At 41.0% G+C, this 19667-nt stretch overlaps 1 protein-coding gene across 1 annotated transcript in view; it reads right to left on the bottom strand.

The window, feature by feature from the left end:
* The window catches only part of Kdm5b (lysine demethylase 5B), a 71387-nt gene that overhangs the window by 37865 nt on the left and 13855 nt on the right, over positions 1–19667 (bottom strand). Inside the window, exons 2-4 of the mRNA XM_028764671.1 lie at positions 8016–8093; positions 5646–5768; positions 4799–4969 (exon numbers count right to left, since the gene is read on the bottom strand). Coding sequence (XP_028620504.1) covers positions 4799–4969; positions 5646–5768; positions 8016–8093 — 372 coding nt within the window. The remainder of the gene's footprint in view (positions 1–4798; positions 4970–5645; positions 5769–8015; positions 8094–19667) is intronic.

The raw sequence follows: 19667 nt of genomic DNA, 5'->3' as shown, positions 1-19667 counted from the left end.
GGTGGTGCATGTCTGTAATCCGATCACTCAGGAAGCTAGGGCAAGAAGACTCTGGGCTATATAGTGAGAAGTTGTCTCAAACATAAAAAAAAACAAAATGAATTACTTCATTAATCTACAATCCTGCGGACTCTGACATGACTAATAGTGCTATTCAACAATATCCTGACTTGAGAAAATAGGTCCTCTGACTATGTGATGGAAAATTGTTAGTTCATGGCAGGGCATATTTAATCCCAGCAGTTGGGCAGAGGCAGGTGGCCAACCAAGTCTATGAGTGAGTTCCAGGCCATCCAACCTTCATAGATTTTTTTCAAACTGAAAAATTTTTGGTATAATGGTAGGCATAAAAATGTCCCCATAGGTTCCTGTGTTTGTAATACTTGGTCCCCCACAGACAGCACTGTTTTGCGAGGTTTCATGGCCTTTAGTAGTTGGGGCCTCCCTGGAGAAAATGCTGGTCATCAGCTCGAGGCCTGGTCTCATTATAATCTTGCCCTCTGCTCCCTGGTCCACCACATGAAGAGTCCCAGCCGCACCACCTCACTGCCATGAGCCTCCTCCACGCTTCCAGCCAGGATGCAATGACTGTACCCTCGCTTTGTGAGACCTAATCAATCCTTCCTGCCTTCATTTGCTTACTCTTAGGTGTTCAGTCACAGGAACAAGAAAAGTGATACAGTTCTTATCAGGAAAGTCTCCTTTTCCTTTTTTTTTTCCCCTCAGTTTCATACTAAGCTGACATAAAGAGAATATTTAATTCCAAAACATAACACAAATTATTATTTCTAAAGCTAACACGAATTTCTCAACTATGCACTTCTATTTCCTAAGAGGACAATAAATTCATGAGAAGAAATTTTGTTTAGATCTGTATTGGAGCTGGGCGGTGGTGGCGCATGCCTTTAATCCCAGCACTTGGGAGGCAGAGACAGGTGGACTTCTGAGTTCGAGGGCAGCCTGGTCTACAGAGTGAGTTCCAGGACAGCCAGGGCTGCACAGAGAAACCCTGTCTCGAAAAACCAAAAAAAAAAAATCTGTATTGGATAAGCATATGTGCGAATACACTGTGTACATGTCTAATGTCTGAGGAAGCCAGAAGAGGGCATCAGGTTCCCTGGAATTAGACTTGTGAGTCTTTAGGATCCAAACCCAGGTAGTCTGCAAGAGCAGCAAGTATTCTTAACCACTGGTCCACCCACCTCTCCAGGCCCCATGAGATGCATTTTTGAATGCAGGACCCACAATGCAATTCTCTAAAGTCTATCTAGGGCATGGCACATCATTTATGCTTGGCATGGGATACATTAAATTAACTAGGGATGTAGCTCAATAAATATCTATGAATACATTTTTAAAAAGGCAAGAGACAGTGTGGGGCTGAGGATGCAGCATGTATGAGTCCCTGGGTTCAATCCCCAGCAACCATGAACTGGGTGTGGGCTATAACTATAATTCTAGTACTCAGGAGGTGAGGGCAAAATAATCTTAAATGTTCAAAACTATCCTTGGCTACACTGTTAAAATTAGAGGTTAGCCTAGGATATAGGATACAAGAGATCTTGTCTTCTAAAAACTAAAAATTTATAATACATATTTACATATTCTATGAACTCTGTGAAACAAAAATTATGTGAATTTACTTGAGGTTAAATTTATATGGAATTAGGCAAATAGTAATGACCTAATTCACATATTCTATCACAAATTTAGTCTCTATTTCCCACTGGTCTTAGTGGTTCTAACATCTACTATATTCATGACTCTGTACAACCTTTAGACACACTGGGCAGAAACCAATCTTAGCAACATTTTAGAAATCTATCTTTTGTTCCAAGCAATAATTCAAAACACAAACACAGAACACTGGTTTATTACTAATAAGGACTCTAACCTCTTCTTGCAAAGACATCATCACTATACCATAATCACTTCATCCCATAAAGATGGCTGTCCTCCTTCAGGGCATTCAGAAAACATGGTGATGCAAGAGGAAGCACATGTTCCATTATGCCAGGACACAGCTCCATTTTTCAGACTGTCTCATGTGACCCAGGTTGGCCTTGAATTCACTGTGTAGCCAACAATGACCCTGAATTTCTGATCAGCCTGCCTCTGCCTTCTGAGTCCTGGGATTACAAGAGTGTACCACCATGACCAGTCTGTGAAGTGCTAGAGGTTAAATCCAGGCCCCTGTGCACAGCAAGCAGGCACTCTACTAACAAAGCTACATCCTCAGCCCCTTTTAAAACTGTCTACAAGAAAAATGTACCACTGCTTAGAATATACTGGTATATAGTAAGCCTCAACATAAGAATCCCCTACCCTGTATTTGCTTGAGAGTAGACCTTACTATGTAAACCTGGACTTTACTAAAACTTCTGGTGTCCTAGGATTAAACATAGCAGCTTCCAAGTGGTTTTTTGTTTGTTCATCTTATTTTGTTTTTTTAGCTACACTGGCTCTCTAGGCAACTGACAAGTAGGTTTTTTGTTTTTGTTTTTTGGTCTTTTTTGTTTTTATTCTTTTTTTGCTTTTATTGGACATTTTCATTATTTACATTTCAAATGTTATCCCCTTTCCAGGTCTCCCCTCCAGAACCCCCTATCCCATCCCCCTGCCTCTATGAGGGTGCTCCTCCATCCACCCACCCACTCCTGCCTTCCCACCCTAGCATTTCCCTACACTGGGGCATCGAACCCCCACAGGACCAAGGGCCACTTCTCCCACTGATGTCCAACAAGGCCATCCTCTACATATGCGGCTGGAGCCATGGGCCCCTCCGTGTGTACTCTAGTTGGTGGTCCAGTCTCCGGGATCTCCAGGGGGTCTGGCCAGTTGACACTGTTGCTCCCCCCATGGGACTGTAAACCCCTTCAGCTCCTTCAGTCTCTTCTCCAACTCCTCCATTGGGTAGAGGGGGAGACCCTGCCCTCAGTCCAATGGTTGGCTGCGAACATCAGTATTTGTCAGGCTCTGGCAGAACTGAGAAGTTCTAAAAGGCTGCAACTCATAAATTAGGTAAGATCTTTGCTTTCCTTACTCACTATAATCTCCACAGATAGAATAGAAAAAGAGAAGTCTTATTCCATATCTATATAGGGCAACTAAATGCTTATCTGGTATAACTATAAAACAAAGACCAAAATCTAGTATGTGGTCCACAACTATAATCCCCAACACTTACGATGCTGAGGCAGGAGAATCACATGTTCAAGAGAAGACCAGGATGCACACTATGATGGTTAACAAAGTCCCTTTGGCTTGATTTAGAGTCACCTAGGAGACAAGCTACATTCCATCCCATACGGAATTGTCTAGATTAATTAAGGTGGAAGAGCTACACTAATTGTGGGTAGCACCATGCCACAGACTGCGGTACCACAACACATAAACAAAGAGCAAGATAAGCAAGAGTAGTTCTCTCTGCCTCCTGTCTGCAGGCACAACATGACCACCTCTTCATCACACTTCTGATACCATGCTTCCCTGCCATAATGAACTATAAACTCACAATAACTCGCAAAACACTGTCTCAAATGAATTACATCACCCATGGCTCACTAAACATTAATATACATTTTTATAGAGGGGGAAAGGGATGTGGGTGTAGGCCCGTTGGCCAAGTGCTTGACTCAGATGTACAAAAGTCCTGGGTCTTTTGTATGAACTGAGCATGGTAGTGGTGCAGGCTGTGATCCCATCACTTGGGAGGGAGAAGCAAGATGAGTAGTCTGAGGTCATCAAGGTACACAAGAAATTGAGGCTAGTCTGGGCTACATAAGGCCCTGTCCAAACATACAAAGCCAAGAGTGGTAGGCACACACCTACAATTGTCACTTAGGAGACAGAGACAGGCATCTCGTGTATTCCTGTTCATGGCCAGCCTATCTTAATGACAAATTACAGGGCAGCCAGAGCTACACACAAACAACATTCCAATTTGGAAGACTGGGTGATACAGTCAGTGGTAGAGCACTTGCCTATAACAGGGTAGAGCTTCAGTTTGATAACCAGTATGCAAATAAAAAAGAAGTTCAAGAAGGAATCAAGAAAAAAAAAAGCTATGATTTAGGATTTAGCATTACAGTGTGACTAGTTTATAGTATTAGGGTGCAATTTTAATGTTTGCTTTATCAATCTTTCCACAGCACAGAAATGAAGTTATAGGACTTATTACTCTAGTATTTAGAGTATCTCAAAGGATGGGAATGGGTTAAGGCACTCCTTTCTACCAGAGCCTTGAAAAATGTGGGACAGCTTTAGAGTATTTGTCTGAAACCAAAGAGACCTGCAGTCAGGAACTGCTGGGAGAGCAAGCTGCAGACAGGAACTGTTGGTAGAGCAAGCTGCAGACAGGAACTGTTGGTAGAACAAGGTGCTTTGCAGCACTAAGTTCTTCCCCTTTATTAGATATTCTACCTGACAATTTCCTTGGATATCTCAGTAGACAAATGTCAAGACACTTAATTCCCAGGTTACCTTTTCATGTGACAACCAGAGAGGGAGTATTTCATTTTAAAAAGTCCTTAATAATCAACTCCTATAGTGAAGTAAATACAAATTTTAGCTGTATTTGACAGTAAAAAAGATATTTACTTTATTTTATAGTCTTACTCATTCTGATACCAAACTTTTAAATACAGTTGCTTCCACAAGCAAAATCTTAGGATTTTTTTTTTCCTTGAAAGGAAATGATTTAACAATGTTTTCTAAAGACTGTCTCATTCATCACAAAGACACTGTACCAATAAGTAAGCAGCTAAATAGAACAGGTGACGGTAGCTCCAATACTCACCCTCAGACTGTCTCCAGACAGGAACAAATTGTATGGATTGAGGATTCGCTCATAATGTCCTCTGATATGTGAGCCCACAGCTTTACCAGGAGCAAAACCCATCTTGGTAGCAATTTTGGTCCATTTTCTATCCTTGCAAACAACTGCAAAGCCACCTTCTTCTGCAACTAACTGTTAATAGCAAAAAAATAAAAATTAAAAAGAAAAAGAAATATTAGGGAAATTTACTTCCAATTCCTTCATACCTAAGATTCTAACAACAAAACTCCCAGTAACGCTTTTGTTATAATTGTTTTGTTTGATTTTTGTTTATCACTTCCTAGGTCAAAAGAAAGAAATAAAATACACACACACAAAACAAACTATCAGCTATTAATTTGAAGGTAAAAACCAGGAACTGCTCTTTTGACAGTGTGGTCAGTCCAGATTCATTCACCACTCCCTAAAGATGACGACTAACAATTACATCTGTACTAAAGCATACCCCCCCATATTTGGTCCCACCTTGTTAGCCTTAAAAATCTCTATTTTTAAAAAGAAGGGCAACAAGTATGCCATCGCATCTGGTAAAATGAAGTGGAACCAAGAACTGAACTATGGCTTGGCTGTCTTTTCTATTTCCCCGAGCTTTAAGTTTTTCCTTAAACTAAAATGGGAAGGACCTTCTGCAGTGTTGAAACATTTAAACAAAAGATAAACTGTAACAAAATCTTCTATAAAATAAAGCTTACAGACTACACAGGTAAAGCTCTGATACTCAATATACTTAACAAAAAAAGAAAATCTCATTTTACCTATGTTAAACAAGTAGCTTCTTGCTAAGGTTGCTTTAAAAAGTCTCACTTGCCTTATTTAGCTGGAACAAGTCCAAGATCTTTCTCTCCACGTGGGGAATCTTCAGAGTACTTCCCTGTAGCTCCCAATATTTTGCAATCTGGTCCAGGAAATTCAGTTTTACCCGTGTTTGGGCCTAAATGTCAAAGAAATGCATTTTAACCTCAGCTATTATTTCTCTGTGGCACAAGGCTCTGGTTCTTTGTGCCGATGAACAGGAGTGGCTTGCTTACACAGCCGGCATGGCACAGCACTGCACATGGTGCCGTCTTGCTTTAAAGCCTGTGTTACCTTTTCAGACCAAAACTTCTACTTATTATTAAATTATTAAGCACAAGAGTGTTTGCTTGTCTAAGTTGTGTTTTAAACATAGGTGCTATCCCCGTCTAAGGAAAATATCATTGTTATATACATTGTTTAAGATTCCTGTATTTTATTATTCTGTGAAAGAAATACAAATACTAGACGATTTTCAGTTAAAGTATTTTCTGCATGCAATACAGAAATAGGCAAAAGCAAACAGAATAGAGTTCCTCTGAACAATCCCTCAACTAAGAATCACTATAGGCACAATTTAATATTAATCAGAAATGGCTTATAGTGATCTTTTATTTCCCTCCAAGTCCTGGCACTCCTGTAAGACTAAACTAGCCTTAAACTCAGAGATCCTCCTGTCTCTGCCTTTCAAGTGTGTGTCACCACGCCCAACTACTACTGCTATGGCATTTAATTTAAAAATCACAGAAAAAATGGTAAATGTTAACTATCAAATAATTATCTGTGTGTGTGAGTGAATGTGTGTGTGTAATATATATATATATATTCCCCTAATAATACACACATGAAGGGGGCAATTTGAAAGTTTGAAAGTTTCATCCATATTCAGATAATTCCCAATGGCAATCCCAATAGCTATGTTATTTCTTTCTACCCCCAAGATAGGGAGAGAGCCTCACTACATGTCCCAATTGGCCCAGAACTCACTACATCGATCCATCTGTCCTGTACACATCCTCCTGCCTCTTCTTCTAAGATTAAAGGTGGGCACCGCATCTGAATAATACCTACTACCTTTACATTCAATTGCAAATTTGAAAATAGGCCAAAATGCTTAAGGGACAGAAATGAAGCTCAACTGGTAGAGGCACTTCCCTACCATACAAAGCCTTGGATTTAATCATCAACACCATATAAAACCAGAGGTCAAGGTTCTTACTTGTAATCCCAGCACCTACAAGCTGAAGGCAGGAGGATGGCTACCGTTTAGAAGCCAGACTAGGCAATATAGTAAATTTCATGCCAGCCTAGGCTACATATGTCTCAAAAAAATAAGTTTAAAAATTTAAAAAAAAAACGCCGGGCAGTGGTGGCGCACGCCTTTAATCCCAGCACTTGGGAGGCAGAGGCAGGCGGATTTCTGAGTTCGAGCCCAGCATGGTCTACAGAGCCAGTTCCAGGACAGCCAGGGCTACACAGAGAATCCCTTTCCCAAAAAAAAAACAAAAACAAAAAAAAAAAACAAAAAACCAAACAAAAAACAAAACAAAACAAAAAAACCCACCTTCTACAGCATAGAAACCAAAAAGTTAAAAGAACAAAACTTTTATGTGCACTCTAAAGAAGTGTGATTAGGCCACTATCTTCTTTGGGGAAAGTATGTTACTAAATCAAGCCTGGGGGAGCTGGAGAGATGGCCCAGTGGTTAAGAGTACTGACTGCTCTTCCAGAGGTCGTGAGTTCAATTCCCAGCAACCACATGGTGGCTCACAACCATCTGTAATAATTCCCTCTTCTGGTATGTCTGAAGAAAGTGACATTGTACTCACATACATAATATAAATAAATAATTAAAAAATAAAAAATAAATAAATCAAGCCTGGGTTAAGAGATATGGCTGCTCACAACCAGATCTGTAACTCAGTCCCAGGGAATGTGATGTCCTCTTCTGACCTCCAAGGGCACTAGGCATGCATATGGTGCAGATATACATGCAGACAAAATATCCATAGACATAAAATAAAACTTTTAAAAATTAAAAATTAAATGTAAGCTTTAAGTATAAAAAACAGTTAGGGACATAAAACCTTTGCTACTGCATTCTTCTCAAAAGTTAATTATTTTCAAAACTTAAAATTTCACTGATTAAAATCTAATAATACAATAACCCATATGCAGTGGAAAGGGGACAGATATAAGTCAATATCTTATATCAACGAAATTTGGTTTGCTACAGAGGCCTGCTGCCGGCTTTTTGTATCTGCAGGCTTTTTGTGTCATGATTATCAATTATTGGCCATGTTCTCATCTCACTAAGATTGTAACATTAGTGACATACTCATCTTCAGAGAGTATTCCTCTGGAACACAGACAAACAGAACATTACCTCCAGTTCGTTTAGCCTCTGGATACGTGGGGTAAAATGAAGTTTATCAACATCACAAGCAAATGGTGGCTGCCAATCCTAGGGAAAAGCAAAAGCTATTAGATATAATCACTTAACACTTAAATTATTTAATAAATTACCAGTCAAACACAATGTAACAGTGGTGTAGTTTTTCAATCTGTTTTCCACCAGAAAATTACAAGTATGTAAAAACTCCTACCCCTAGATATTGGTATATCTGGCACAAACTTTTCCCTCTATTCTGACCTAAGTTGAAAAGTCACTGACTTAGGTAAAAATGATTTTCAAGTATCTCTACAAAACAGTATAATGTCAAATTATCTATAGAATATTTACATATTTGATCTAGTCTTTTAAATAGATGGAGAGTATAATTCCAGCAATCTGGGGGCAGAGATAAAAGACTGTCACAAGTTCATAGCAACCTGGGTTACATGGTAAAATTCTCTCTCAAGACACTATTGTGAATGCCAAGAAGTGCATGCTGACAGGAGCCTGATAGAGCTGTCTCCTGAGACTCTCCTAAAGCCTGACAAATACAGAGGTGGATGCTTGCAGAAAACCATTGGACTGAGCACAGGGTCCCCAATGGAGGAGTTAAAGAAAGGACTAAGGAGCTAAAGGGGTTTGCAACTCCATAGGAAAAACAGCATCAACCCTCCCTGATCTCCCAGGGACTAAACCACCAACCAAGGAGTACACACGGAGGAACCCATGATTCCAGCCACATATGTAGCATAGGATGGCTTTGTCAGACATCAGTGGGAGGAGAGGCCCTTGGTCCTGTGAAGGCTTGATGCTCCAGTGTAGGGGAATTCGAGGACGGGGAGGTGGAAGTGGAAGTGGGTGGATGGGTGGGGGGGGAACACTCTCATAGAAGCAGGGGAGGGGGGATGGGATGGGGGCTTGAGGTGGGGACCAGGAAAGAGGATAACATTTGAAATGTAAATAAAGAAAATATCCAATAAAAAACATTTAAAAAAGAAAAACTGCTCAGTATTTAGCAACGTCAAAAATAAAAAGGGAGAGTGTGGCTCAGTGGTAGAATGTTTGCTTAATGTTGGAAAGAAGGTGAGTGTAGGCCCATTAAAAGCAAATTATGTATAAATTGTTCCCTAAATATGAAAGAAGCTGAAAAACAACTTTAATATCTAAAAGACGGGTACAATTGCAAGAATAAAATGCTGACTTCAGTTTGGAATAATTAAAGACCTAGACAGTGACTATGTATGCACAACAGTCTTCAGCACTAATGCTCAACACTCATGCACTTGGTGTTACAGTGTGAGTTTTATTTTGTATACTTTAACTTGGCAAAGAGACAAACAGTGTAAGATAATTTTATTGTCAGGAAAGAAAGACAGGTAATATTTCTCCCTTATCTGACTTAAATACAAACCCAAATAATCTATTCGGTTATGAGAATGTTAATTCAAGGAGATCACAGCCCTCACTCTAATTTCATACTCAGACGTGCATTCAAGCTGGGGTGTGGCTTCAGATGGGGAAGTGGTTGCTCCTGTCTAGTTTATTTTCCTGATGCTTCAACAGAACACTCTGGAGCTAGAGAGATGACTCAGCATTTATAATCATGAGGATTAAAGTATAGATCCCAACACCCAGAACAAACTGGAAGACCCTGTAGACCTACAAATCCAACTGGGAAGTCCACAGCCCTTTTCTGAGAAGTCTGCACATGCAGAAGGCACTCATTCCCCCATCCCACCCCACTCCACTCACCCACCCACAGTTCACAAGTATAGGCCCTCACTGCAGGGAAGGAAATAAAAGCAGCAGGAGCTCGAAGCAGCCTGTCACTGAATCCAGTCCACAGAGAGAAAGAAATCAATGCAGCCCACTGCTCAGTTCACTTTGTTACTGTATACAGTTCAAGATTTCCCACAAAGGGATGGTCCCGCCCACAATTAAGATGGGTTTTTTCAAAATTAATGTAAGATAACCCACTCCCATGCACGCCTAGAGTCCTATCACACAAGTGATTTTCAGTTTGACAATTAAGACTAACCACACCATGACATAAAAACTGGGCTGGAGCAGCCGGTAAGTAGTTCCCTGCAAAGTGCTTACCATGCAAGTGTGAGAACCTGAGAGTTCAGATATGCAGAACCTAAATAAAAGGTGGACACACAGACAAAAAGGACATGCGTGGTATGTACCCACTGATAAGCAGATAGTAGGCAGAAAGTACAGAATACCTATGATATACCTCACAGATCCAAAGTTAAACAAGAAGGAAGGCCCAAATGAGGATGCCTGAATCTCATGTAGAAGGTGAAATAAAATACCCTTAGGAGATGGAGGGAGATGGGGAACTGGGTAGGAAAGGGGATAAGGAAGGGGAATGGGGGAATAGGGGAAATTCAGGATCAGGTATAGGGAAAGACAGGAGAGAGGGCCAGAAGGCCAAGAGAGCTGATTGGCAGCTGGGGTGAGGGGAGAATCACTAGGATGTGACAAGAGACCTGGGATGGGGGAGGCTCCAGGGTGTCTATGAGGATGACTCTAGCTGAGACTCCTAGCAGTGGGGGGATATGGATCCTGAAGTGGCCACCTCCTGTAGCCAGGGAGGACTCCCAGTGGATAAGGAAGGACACCAACTCAACCACAAAACCTCAGCCCAAAATTTGTCCTGCCTACAAGTAATGCAGGGACAAAGACGGAGCAGAGACTGAAAGAATGGCCAACCAATGGCTGACAACAATGAGACCCATCCCATGGGCAAGCACCAATCCCTGACACTATTAATGGTACTCTGTTATGCTTGCAGACAGGAGCCTAGGATAACTGTCCTCTGAGAGGTTCTACCCACAAGCTGACTTAAAGAGACCCACAGCCAACCACTGGAGAAAAGTTGGGGAAACCTGGAGGGAATAGGAACACCATAGGAAGACCACAGTCAACTAATCTGGACCCTTGAGGGTCCCTCTAAAAGGGAGACCAATCAAAGAGATAGGCAGCTCGGGGGATCCCTAACAACTGTAGTAGAGACCGTCCCTAAATCTGTTGCCCATCTGTGAGAAGGGGAAATGGGGGAGGGACTGTGTGAGGGGGAACGGGGGGGGGGCATCGATTGGAATGTAAAGTGTATAAATGAAACACATACACACACACACAACTGAGCAGTTACCCACAATTGTAACCCTAGTGATGAGAGAAATATTCCAAACATCATCCAGACAAGCCTGCACCAACAAGCACACAGCACATGCAAGTTCATGCAGACACTGCACACAAATAAAACAGGCCTAGTAATGAATGACACCTGTAATCCCAGCACCTGGGAAGTACAGAGAGGATCAGAAGTTCAAGGTCATCTTCAGCTAAGGCCAACCTGGGATGAGACCCTGTCAAAACACAAAGTATTCTATATCCAGGTGTGCCAGCATGATCGGAGGTTTCGGTAAGAAGGCAAGAAGTTCTAAACCAGCTGAACTACATACATAGCAAGATTCTGTCTGGGAAGGGGGAAAAAACAGAAAATACTCCATAGAATCTGAGATTAAAGTTTATGTTTAGATCAATATCTAAAGATACTGATGTAAATTAGACAGAACAAGATGTCATAGGAAAAAAAATCGCATTGCTTCTTGATGTCCCGTGTGAAGGTAAGAGGAAGACTTGTTCAGAGCTTTGCTCTCTTGTCCTTTACAAAAGCTATTGGCTTTCAGAAAGGAACTAGGGCTGATACAGTGGCACACAGTCGCCTGGCTTGCCTGAGGTTCCAGATTTAACCCCAGGTAATTGGCTGGAAAACTATGTCAGCTTGTAGAGACGCTCATGCCATAGCCTGAGAAGCTGAGTTCCAGCCTCAGCACCATGGCAGAAGTAAAGAGACAAGGGCTGAAGAGGTCAAAAGCACGTGCCGTTCTTGCAGAATATGTGAGTTCAATTCCCAGCACCCACATGACAACTCACAACCAACTGTAACTCACAGTTCCAGGAAATCTGACTGTCTCTTTTGGCTTTTTCTGTCAGCACCAACACACATTTGTTTTGCTTTGTTTTAATCTTTAAAAAAAAAAAAAAAACTGACTCCAAAAGTTGTCCTCTTACAACAGTCATAAATAAAAATATACTTCAAAGTAAGAAAGAAGTCATAATAAAAGGCTCTTAAACGTATTTGTGGGTTTTTTTGATTGGTTAGTTGGTTTTTTCTTGGTTCTTGTTTTTGAAACAGAATTTCACTATGCAGCCCTGACTGGCCTGGAATGCTATGTATGTAGACCAAGTTGGCCTTAAGTCAGTGGTCTTCCTGCCTCTGCTACAATTAGAGGCATGCACTTTCATACCTGACCTAAAGTTGAAACTACACACTAATTGACTACTCAATTTTCTTGAGAACTAAGACATATTTAGCAAAGTCTAGGTAATCTAACCAAAAGGTAAAATTTTTATCCCCTACGAATAATGTGGATCATAAATCACTCTTACACAGAATAAAAGAACTCCCATTGCAAATATAAGTAAGGGGAGTTTATTTCTAGTAAGCCAGGTACAATATGGCTCAATCCCATACCAGCATTTGGGAGGCTGAGGCTGGAAGATATCTTGTGAGTTTGAGCCTAGGCTAGACTGTACATAATGAGTACTAGACCTGGCAGAGATACAAAACATGACCGCATCTCAAAAAAAAAAAAAAAAGTTAAAGAAAACAATTTATAGACTACAATGCAGTTCCACATAAATTTCCTGCTGGGATTTATTTTCATTTCCTTTGCTTTTAAAAGTCTTTTTTCAGCCGGGCGGTAGTGGCTCACGCCTTTAATCCCAGCACTTGGTAAGAAGAGGAAGGTGGATTTCTGAGTTCGAGGTCAGCCTGGTCTACAGAGTGAGTTCCAGGACAGCCAGGGCTACAGAGAAACCCTGTCTCAAAAGAAAAAAAAAAAGTTTTGTTTCTCTGGTTGGTTGGTTAGTTTTTTGAGACAAGTTTCCCTGTATAGCCCTGGGTTCCAGGAACTCACTCTGTAGACCAAGCTAGCCTTAAACACTTGCACCTGCCTGCATCTCGGGGTGCTGGGATTAAAGGCATGCACTACCACCACCACCAGACAAAAGTCTTTCAAAACAAAACTATGAGAATTGTATTACTAAAAGGCTCAATTATTTCCCTTGGCAGTCAGAAACGTGCTCCTTGGAAAGACAATTAAACAGCTGAAGACTCAGAGTCCTGAGAGAGGACTGAGAAGCAAGTAAACATCTTCCTTAATCCCAGCACTGACTTAGCAACAACCACTTAAGGCACATTTAACTGCAATGGTTCAAAAGCAAAAATTAACCCACGAGAGCAACTTTCAAACAATGCTTGTCTTCTCAAACCCATTAAGAATTTCCTTCATAGATAACCAACTATTAGTACCCATATATTTAACATATATTGTATATTAAATGATTCTAATTACAGAAAGTCTATCGTCATGTTGAGGTCTAAAATGAGAAAGTACACTCATAGAAGCTACACAAGTTAGTGTTTTGACCCCTGAATGCAAACCAGCTAAAACTCAGTGTCAAGCCCACTTGAGGAGACCACCTTGCAGCCTCCTGGTGCAGACCTAGGGTTCTCCTAGTTCCATTCTTCTAGCACATTCCCATCCTTTCTTACTCCTTCCTGTCAGACCCACAGAGCCAATCTCTACTAGGACCCACAGTGGCCACACTAGGTAAAGACATTGGCTAAACTCAAGAGAAGCTTCTTGCAGTAGACAGCAGCAGTTAACACTAGGACCCACAAATGGAGGACCTGCAGAGTGAACGAGTTTGGAATACTTATCTAATTCAAAAAGGAATGTCTAAATCAAACCCCTCCTCACAAGAGATGTATAAAAGAAAAATAGGTAGAGTCTAAGAGCCAGAAGTAGAGGAAGAATCCAAGGAACAGAGTCTTCCAAACAGCAGGCTACTGCTACAAAGAAGAGCTCAGAGGCTGACAGCACCCACTAGACCTGCACCACACCAAACCAGACGAAAGTCCAGCATGAAATGGGGAAGTGGAACAAAAGCTGGCCCCTAACCCGAGAAGCTATTTGCAACTGATACCTGCTTGGAAAGGGAAAACCCATTTTCTGCAATTAGTGTCACTGAATTTACAAACCTTATTAGAGGGCAAACCATGCCCAGGTTTGGTAGGTATTTGGGGTCTAGGTTTTGGTTCTATTTGGGGGTTTTTGTTGCCTTGAGATTTTTTTTGGGGGGGGCTATGATTTTCATTTTAACTTTTGAGATGGAGAGAGAAAAGAGAACATCAAGTTAGGTGGCAGGGAGACAGAGAAGATCTGGGAAATGTTAAGGAGGGAAAGAATATGATCAAAACGTATGATAGTAAGAAAATGTGCTAGCCAGTCAGTGGTTGCACACGCCTTTAATCCCAGCACTTGTGAGGCAGAGGCAGACGGATTTCTGAGTTCGAGGCCAGCCTGGTCTATAAAGTGAGTTCCAGGACAGCCAGGGCTACACAGAGAAACCCTGACTCGAAAATCCAAAAAAAAAAAAAGAAAGAAAGAAAGAAAATGTGCTCATGTCTTTAATCCTAGCACTCAAAGAGGCAGAGGCAGGCAGATCTCTGTAAGCTTAAGGCCAGACTGTTTTATAGAGTGAGTTCCAGGACAGCCAGGCTGATACACAAACAAGCCAGCCCTGTCTCAAAAACCCAATGATGATGATGATAGTGATGACAATAAATTTTAAAGTTTATTCAAGAAGAGCCTATTCTTACTAGTTTGCTAACAGTACAAAAAATAACATTAAGAACTAAGACATTTTTCTAATTACATGTACTCTATGAAACTGTCATCAAGATTATGGAAGGAGTTTGATTTTTTTTTCTCTTTTCACTTATTTACTTACTGATTTTCATCATCAGAATTATGTATTCACAGGATTACAATCCAGTGCCAGCAGATGGAAGAGCAGATGCCTAAATCCATATTCTTATGGTTTATAGGTTCTAAAAATTAACACAAAACTTCAGTGCAAAATTGCTAAGATCCAAAAAAATCTGTTTTAGGGAATATTTTAAGCTAGACTAGCAATTCTTTCAGTTGATGGTGACACATTATCATAAGGACTTGAGAAGCACATACAGAAGACAACTTAGGTGCTTTTCTCAGTGATTAGGACAAGTGACACTAGCACAAGCCTGTCAGATGTAAGCTCAATCCCAGGACCCACACAGTGGAAAAAGAGAACAATTCTAGAAAATGGTCCTTTGACCACCCCCTCCACATCTGCTATGGCACATGTGTACATACATATACAAAGTAAACAAATAATAAAGATAAAATAAGGGGCTCAAGAGATGGCCAGCACCTATTACTCTTACAGAGGACCTGAGTTTAGTTCCCATTACTCACATCAGGTGACTCAGAATCACTTACTACTCCAGCTCCAGTGGGATCCAACGCACATATATAATGCTCTGGTGGTAACTGCTGTCTAAGGGCCTCTGTTGTATTTCTTTTCTTAATGTATTCATATAATTTTACGTGTGGAGGGTTTTGTCCACATGTATGTTTCTACACCACCAAGTGTATGCAGTGCCCATTCAGGCTAAATAAAAGAGGGTGTCAAGGTACCCTAGAACTGAAGTTACATGTTATGAGCTGTCATGTGGGTGCTGGGTGTTAAACCTGGATCCTCCAATGCACTTTATAGCTTAAGTCATCTCTCTAACACCACCCTTGAACTGAAGAGATGGCTCAGCGGCTAAGAGCACTGACTGCTCTTCCAGAGATCCTGACTTCAATTCCCAGCAACCACATGGTGGCTCACAACCATCTGGGATCCGACAGCCTCTTCTGGAGTGTCTTAAGACAGCTGTAATTGTATTCATATACATAAAATAAATCATAAAAAAAAAAAAACACTTGGCTGGGTGGTGGTGGCACACGCCTTTAATCCCAGCACTTGGGAGGCAGAGGCAAGTGGATTTCTGAGTTCAAGGTCAGCCTGGTCTACAGAGTGAGTTCCAGGACAGCCAGGGCTATACAGAGAAACTCTGTCTCAAAAAAAAAAAACTTTATGTACTTTTTAATAGTAGTGCTAGGTCTCAAGCCCTAGACCACAAACGCTGTACCACTGAGCTATATATTCCCAGCCATTCTTATACTTTTGAGAGCTCTTCAACCGGTGTGAAAAAAGTATAAAACATAACATCAAAATCATCTTTAATAGGCTTTTTAGAAGTTTTATATAAAACTAGTTTCTCTTTCTATTAATATCTTGGATTAATATATGTTTCATTGATTGAACCCCACACTTTATCCTTTATTCATACACACACACACACACACACACACAGACACACATTTAAACTACTACCCCTTTTGTGTTCCAGTATCCCATCCAGTATATAACATCATGTTTATATATAATCCTGGCTGGCCTAGAACTCACTATGTAGAACAGGCTTCCCTTGAACTCTTTAAAAAGATTCACCTGCTTCTGACTCCCAAAGACTATGATTGAAAAAAAAAAAAAAAAATTTTATATATATATATATATATAAAAAATTAGAAACACTTCGTTTCTCTTCACAGAAGCAAAAGATGGGTGAAAGGGCACAGCAGGTGGCTCAATGGGTCAGAATGCTCCCTCTGAAAACAAAGACCTGGGTTTGACTATGGAGCACCCACCTAAAAAAAACAGGCATGAGAGAGACAGAGCTCCCTGGCAAGCCTGTCTAGCTAAAAAGGCCAGCTCTCTGGCCCAGTGAAAGACCATGTCCAGGGTCATAAGGAGAAGCAATAGAGGAAGGCACTCAAAGCTTCATCCCTTCTCACCTCTGCTTTCATGGGACCTGTACATGTACAGTGCACCCTCCACTCTTTATACGGGTTTACAATGCTATCGATTTGTGTGGTTTTGTTTTGTGAGACTGGATCTTATATGTAGCCTGGTAACCTCCTGCTTTTATCTTTTGAGATCTAACATTACAGCTGAGCACTACCAGATCCAATTTCACTTTAGACTTTCAACAAAAGTAACAAATTCCAATAAAGTGTAGGGGCAAACACCAATCTCCCAAGTGTGGGGACTTGGGAGGTAGAGACCAGTGGAGTTAGAGGCCAGTGTGGTCTACACAGTGAGCTACAGGACAACCAGTTACATAGTGAAATCCCATCTCAGGAAAAAGAAAAAATCCAGACCCAGTAAGATGGTTCAGCATGTAAAAGTTCTTGCTATGCAAGCCTGATCACCTGAAATTGATCTTACAGTGGAAGGAGAAAACCAAGTTGCTTTCTGATCAACACTGACATGTTACACATGTCCCCCAGGACAAGTGATATGAGCATGTGCATACACATAACAACAACGATATTAATAGTATATACAATACTATCATCATCATCATCATCATCCCACACTGGTGTGGTAGTACTTTTTTATTCCAACACTTAAAAGCCCAAGGCAAAGAATAGCCTAGGCTACATAGTAAGCCTCAAAATAAATTTCAAGAGACAAAAGCTTTACTCAAATTAGAGCTCAGGAGGCTGGAAAGGCTTGGTGGTTAAGAGCAGAGGACCACAGTAAAGAGCAGAGGACCACAGTTCTGTTTCCATCACCCACACAGTAGCTCACAACCATTTGTACCTCCAGTTCCAGAAAATATGACTCCCTTTTCTGAACTCTTTGAACAACAGGTATGCTTATGGTGCACAGACATAAATTCAAGCAAAACACTCAAAACAAAATAAATAAAGCTGTTTTTTTAAAAAAATTAAAACTAGGAGCAGTGGCACATGCCTGTAATCCCAACACTGGGAGCGTAGAACAACCTCTGCAACATGGGAAAGAGTTCCAGGTCAGCATGAGCTTCATGAGATCCTGTCAACAACAGAATTCTAACTCAAAAGCTGGTGTTATGTTTATCTGCCATCACTGGGAAATTGAAATGTAAAACCTACCACAACTTCAAGGCCAATCTGAGCTACACAGTAAAGCACTGTCTGGGGAGAAAGGAAGGAAGGAAGGAAGGAAGAAAAAAGAAAAAAATGTAATTCAAATATGGGAGAATGCAGTTTCCCATGCATTCATTCAAGAGACCTTGAGTTCAATCCTCAGCAGTGCAAAGTACAAAAACATCAGGTATGCCCGGGAAATCCAACTTTCCTGTTTGTTTTAAGTCTCAATATTAAGCCCAGGCTGAGCTTGAAGTCACATTGGCCTCTAGAGAGCAAGGATTACATACAGTGAGCCAACAAGCCACCAGCTTGTTTTTCTTGAACACTTAGGAAATAATCTTTCTCTCCTTCCATTGTTTGGGTTCTAGGGATTGAACTCAAATTGCCAGTCTTGGTGACAGATACCCTTATTCACTGAGCAATTTTGCTAGCCCAAAGCCTTCAGTTTTAAACAACTTATTTCAAAGAACATTTAGAGGAGATGGTAAACATACATGCTATGTAAACCTAACAACCTAAATACAATCCAAGGAACCCACATTAAGGCTGGAGGTGGCGGTACACATTTATGATTTCAGGTAGAGACAGGAGAATTGCCCCATTGTCAGGTGAGCTACCCTGGAATACACTGCAGAAAAAAAAGAGAGACCCATGTCAACACTGACTCCTGATAGCTGTTCTTTGACTGAAGAAGCAGCCTGCCTCCATCTTAAGCTTAAAAGCCATAGTGAAGACAAACTAGGTTCATACCTGTTTATAATTAAACATGTTTCTCAAGAATTGGGCTATGCCCCTACCTGTAACCTTAACTACAAATGGTTCCGTACTGCCTGTTCCAGGAATGGTGATCATGTTTTACAAAGTTGTTCATTACCATCTTGGAACCCTACCTTTGTTTCAAAGGTTCTGGGACCACCTTGTTCTGTCTAGTTACGCCCACTGTGCAATCATGTCTTCATTCAGGTCAGTAGAACTAACTTGTTACACTGAAGCTCTGCTCCTGTGACCCAGCAGCCTATTTGCCTGTCAAATCCCCCATTCCGAAACACCCTACCCCTGAGCTTTATAAAATCCTTGTCTTCCTCACATCCAATGCTGACCTCTTGACCTCTGCCTTAGGGAGAAGCATTTCTTGTACAGGAATTTAAAAAAAAAAAAAAAAAAAAAGGTGGCATGCCTTTAATCTGACCAATGGTAGTCGAAAGAGTTCAAGCCCAGCCTGGTCTACAGAACCAGTTCCAGGACAGCCAGGGCTACACAGAGAAACCCTGTCTAGAGAAACTAAAACAAATAAAATATATAAAATACATAAACCAGGGGCTGAGAGATGGCTCAGTGATTAAGAGCACTACTACTCTTCCAGAGGTCCTGAGTTCAACAGCTCTCTGTAACTCCATCTCTGGGTGACCTTTACACAGACACACATGCTGGCAAGACACTAATGTACATAAAGAAATAAATTACTTTTTAAAAATGAACCAAGTGCCGGTAAAACGGCTCAGCACATAAAACTCACTTTGCAAACTAGATAACCTGAGTACCATTCCATTAAAAGTGGAAAAGAACCGACTCCGCCACGTGTATCTCAAAAATACAAACCAAGCTGGGCAATGGTGGTGGTGAGCTCCTTTAATCCCAGAACTTGGATAGCAGAGGCAGGGGGATCTCTATTGTGTTCCAAGCCAGGGAGCATAGTTTGTAGAGTTCCAGGACA

Source organism: Grammomys surdaster, unplaced genomic scaffold (assembly GCF_004785775.1).
Source record: "Grammomys surdaster isolate TR1022 unplaced genomic scaffold, NIH_TR_1.0 145, whole genome shotgun sequence".
NCBI classification, from domain to species: Eukaryota; Metazoa; Chordata; class Mammalia; order Rodentia; family Muridae; genus Grammomys; species Grammomys surdaster.
The sequence above is the reverse complement of the archived record's forward strand: the minus strand, read 5'-3'. Positions and strand labels throughout refer to the sequence as shown.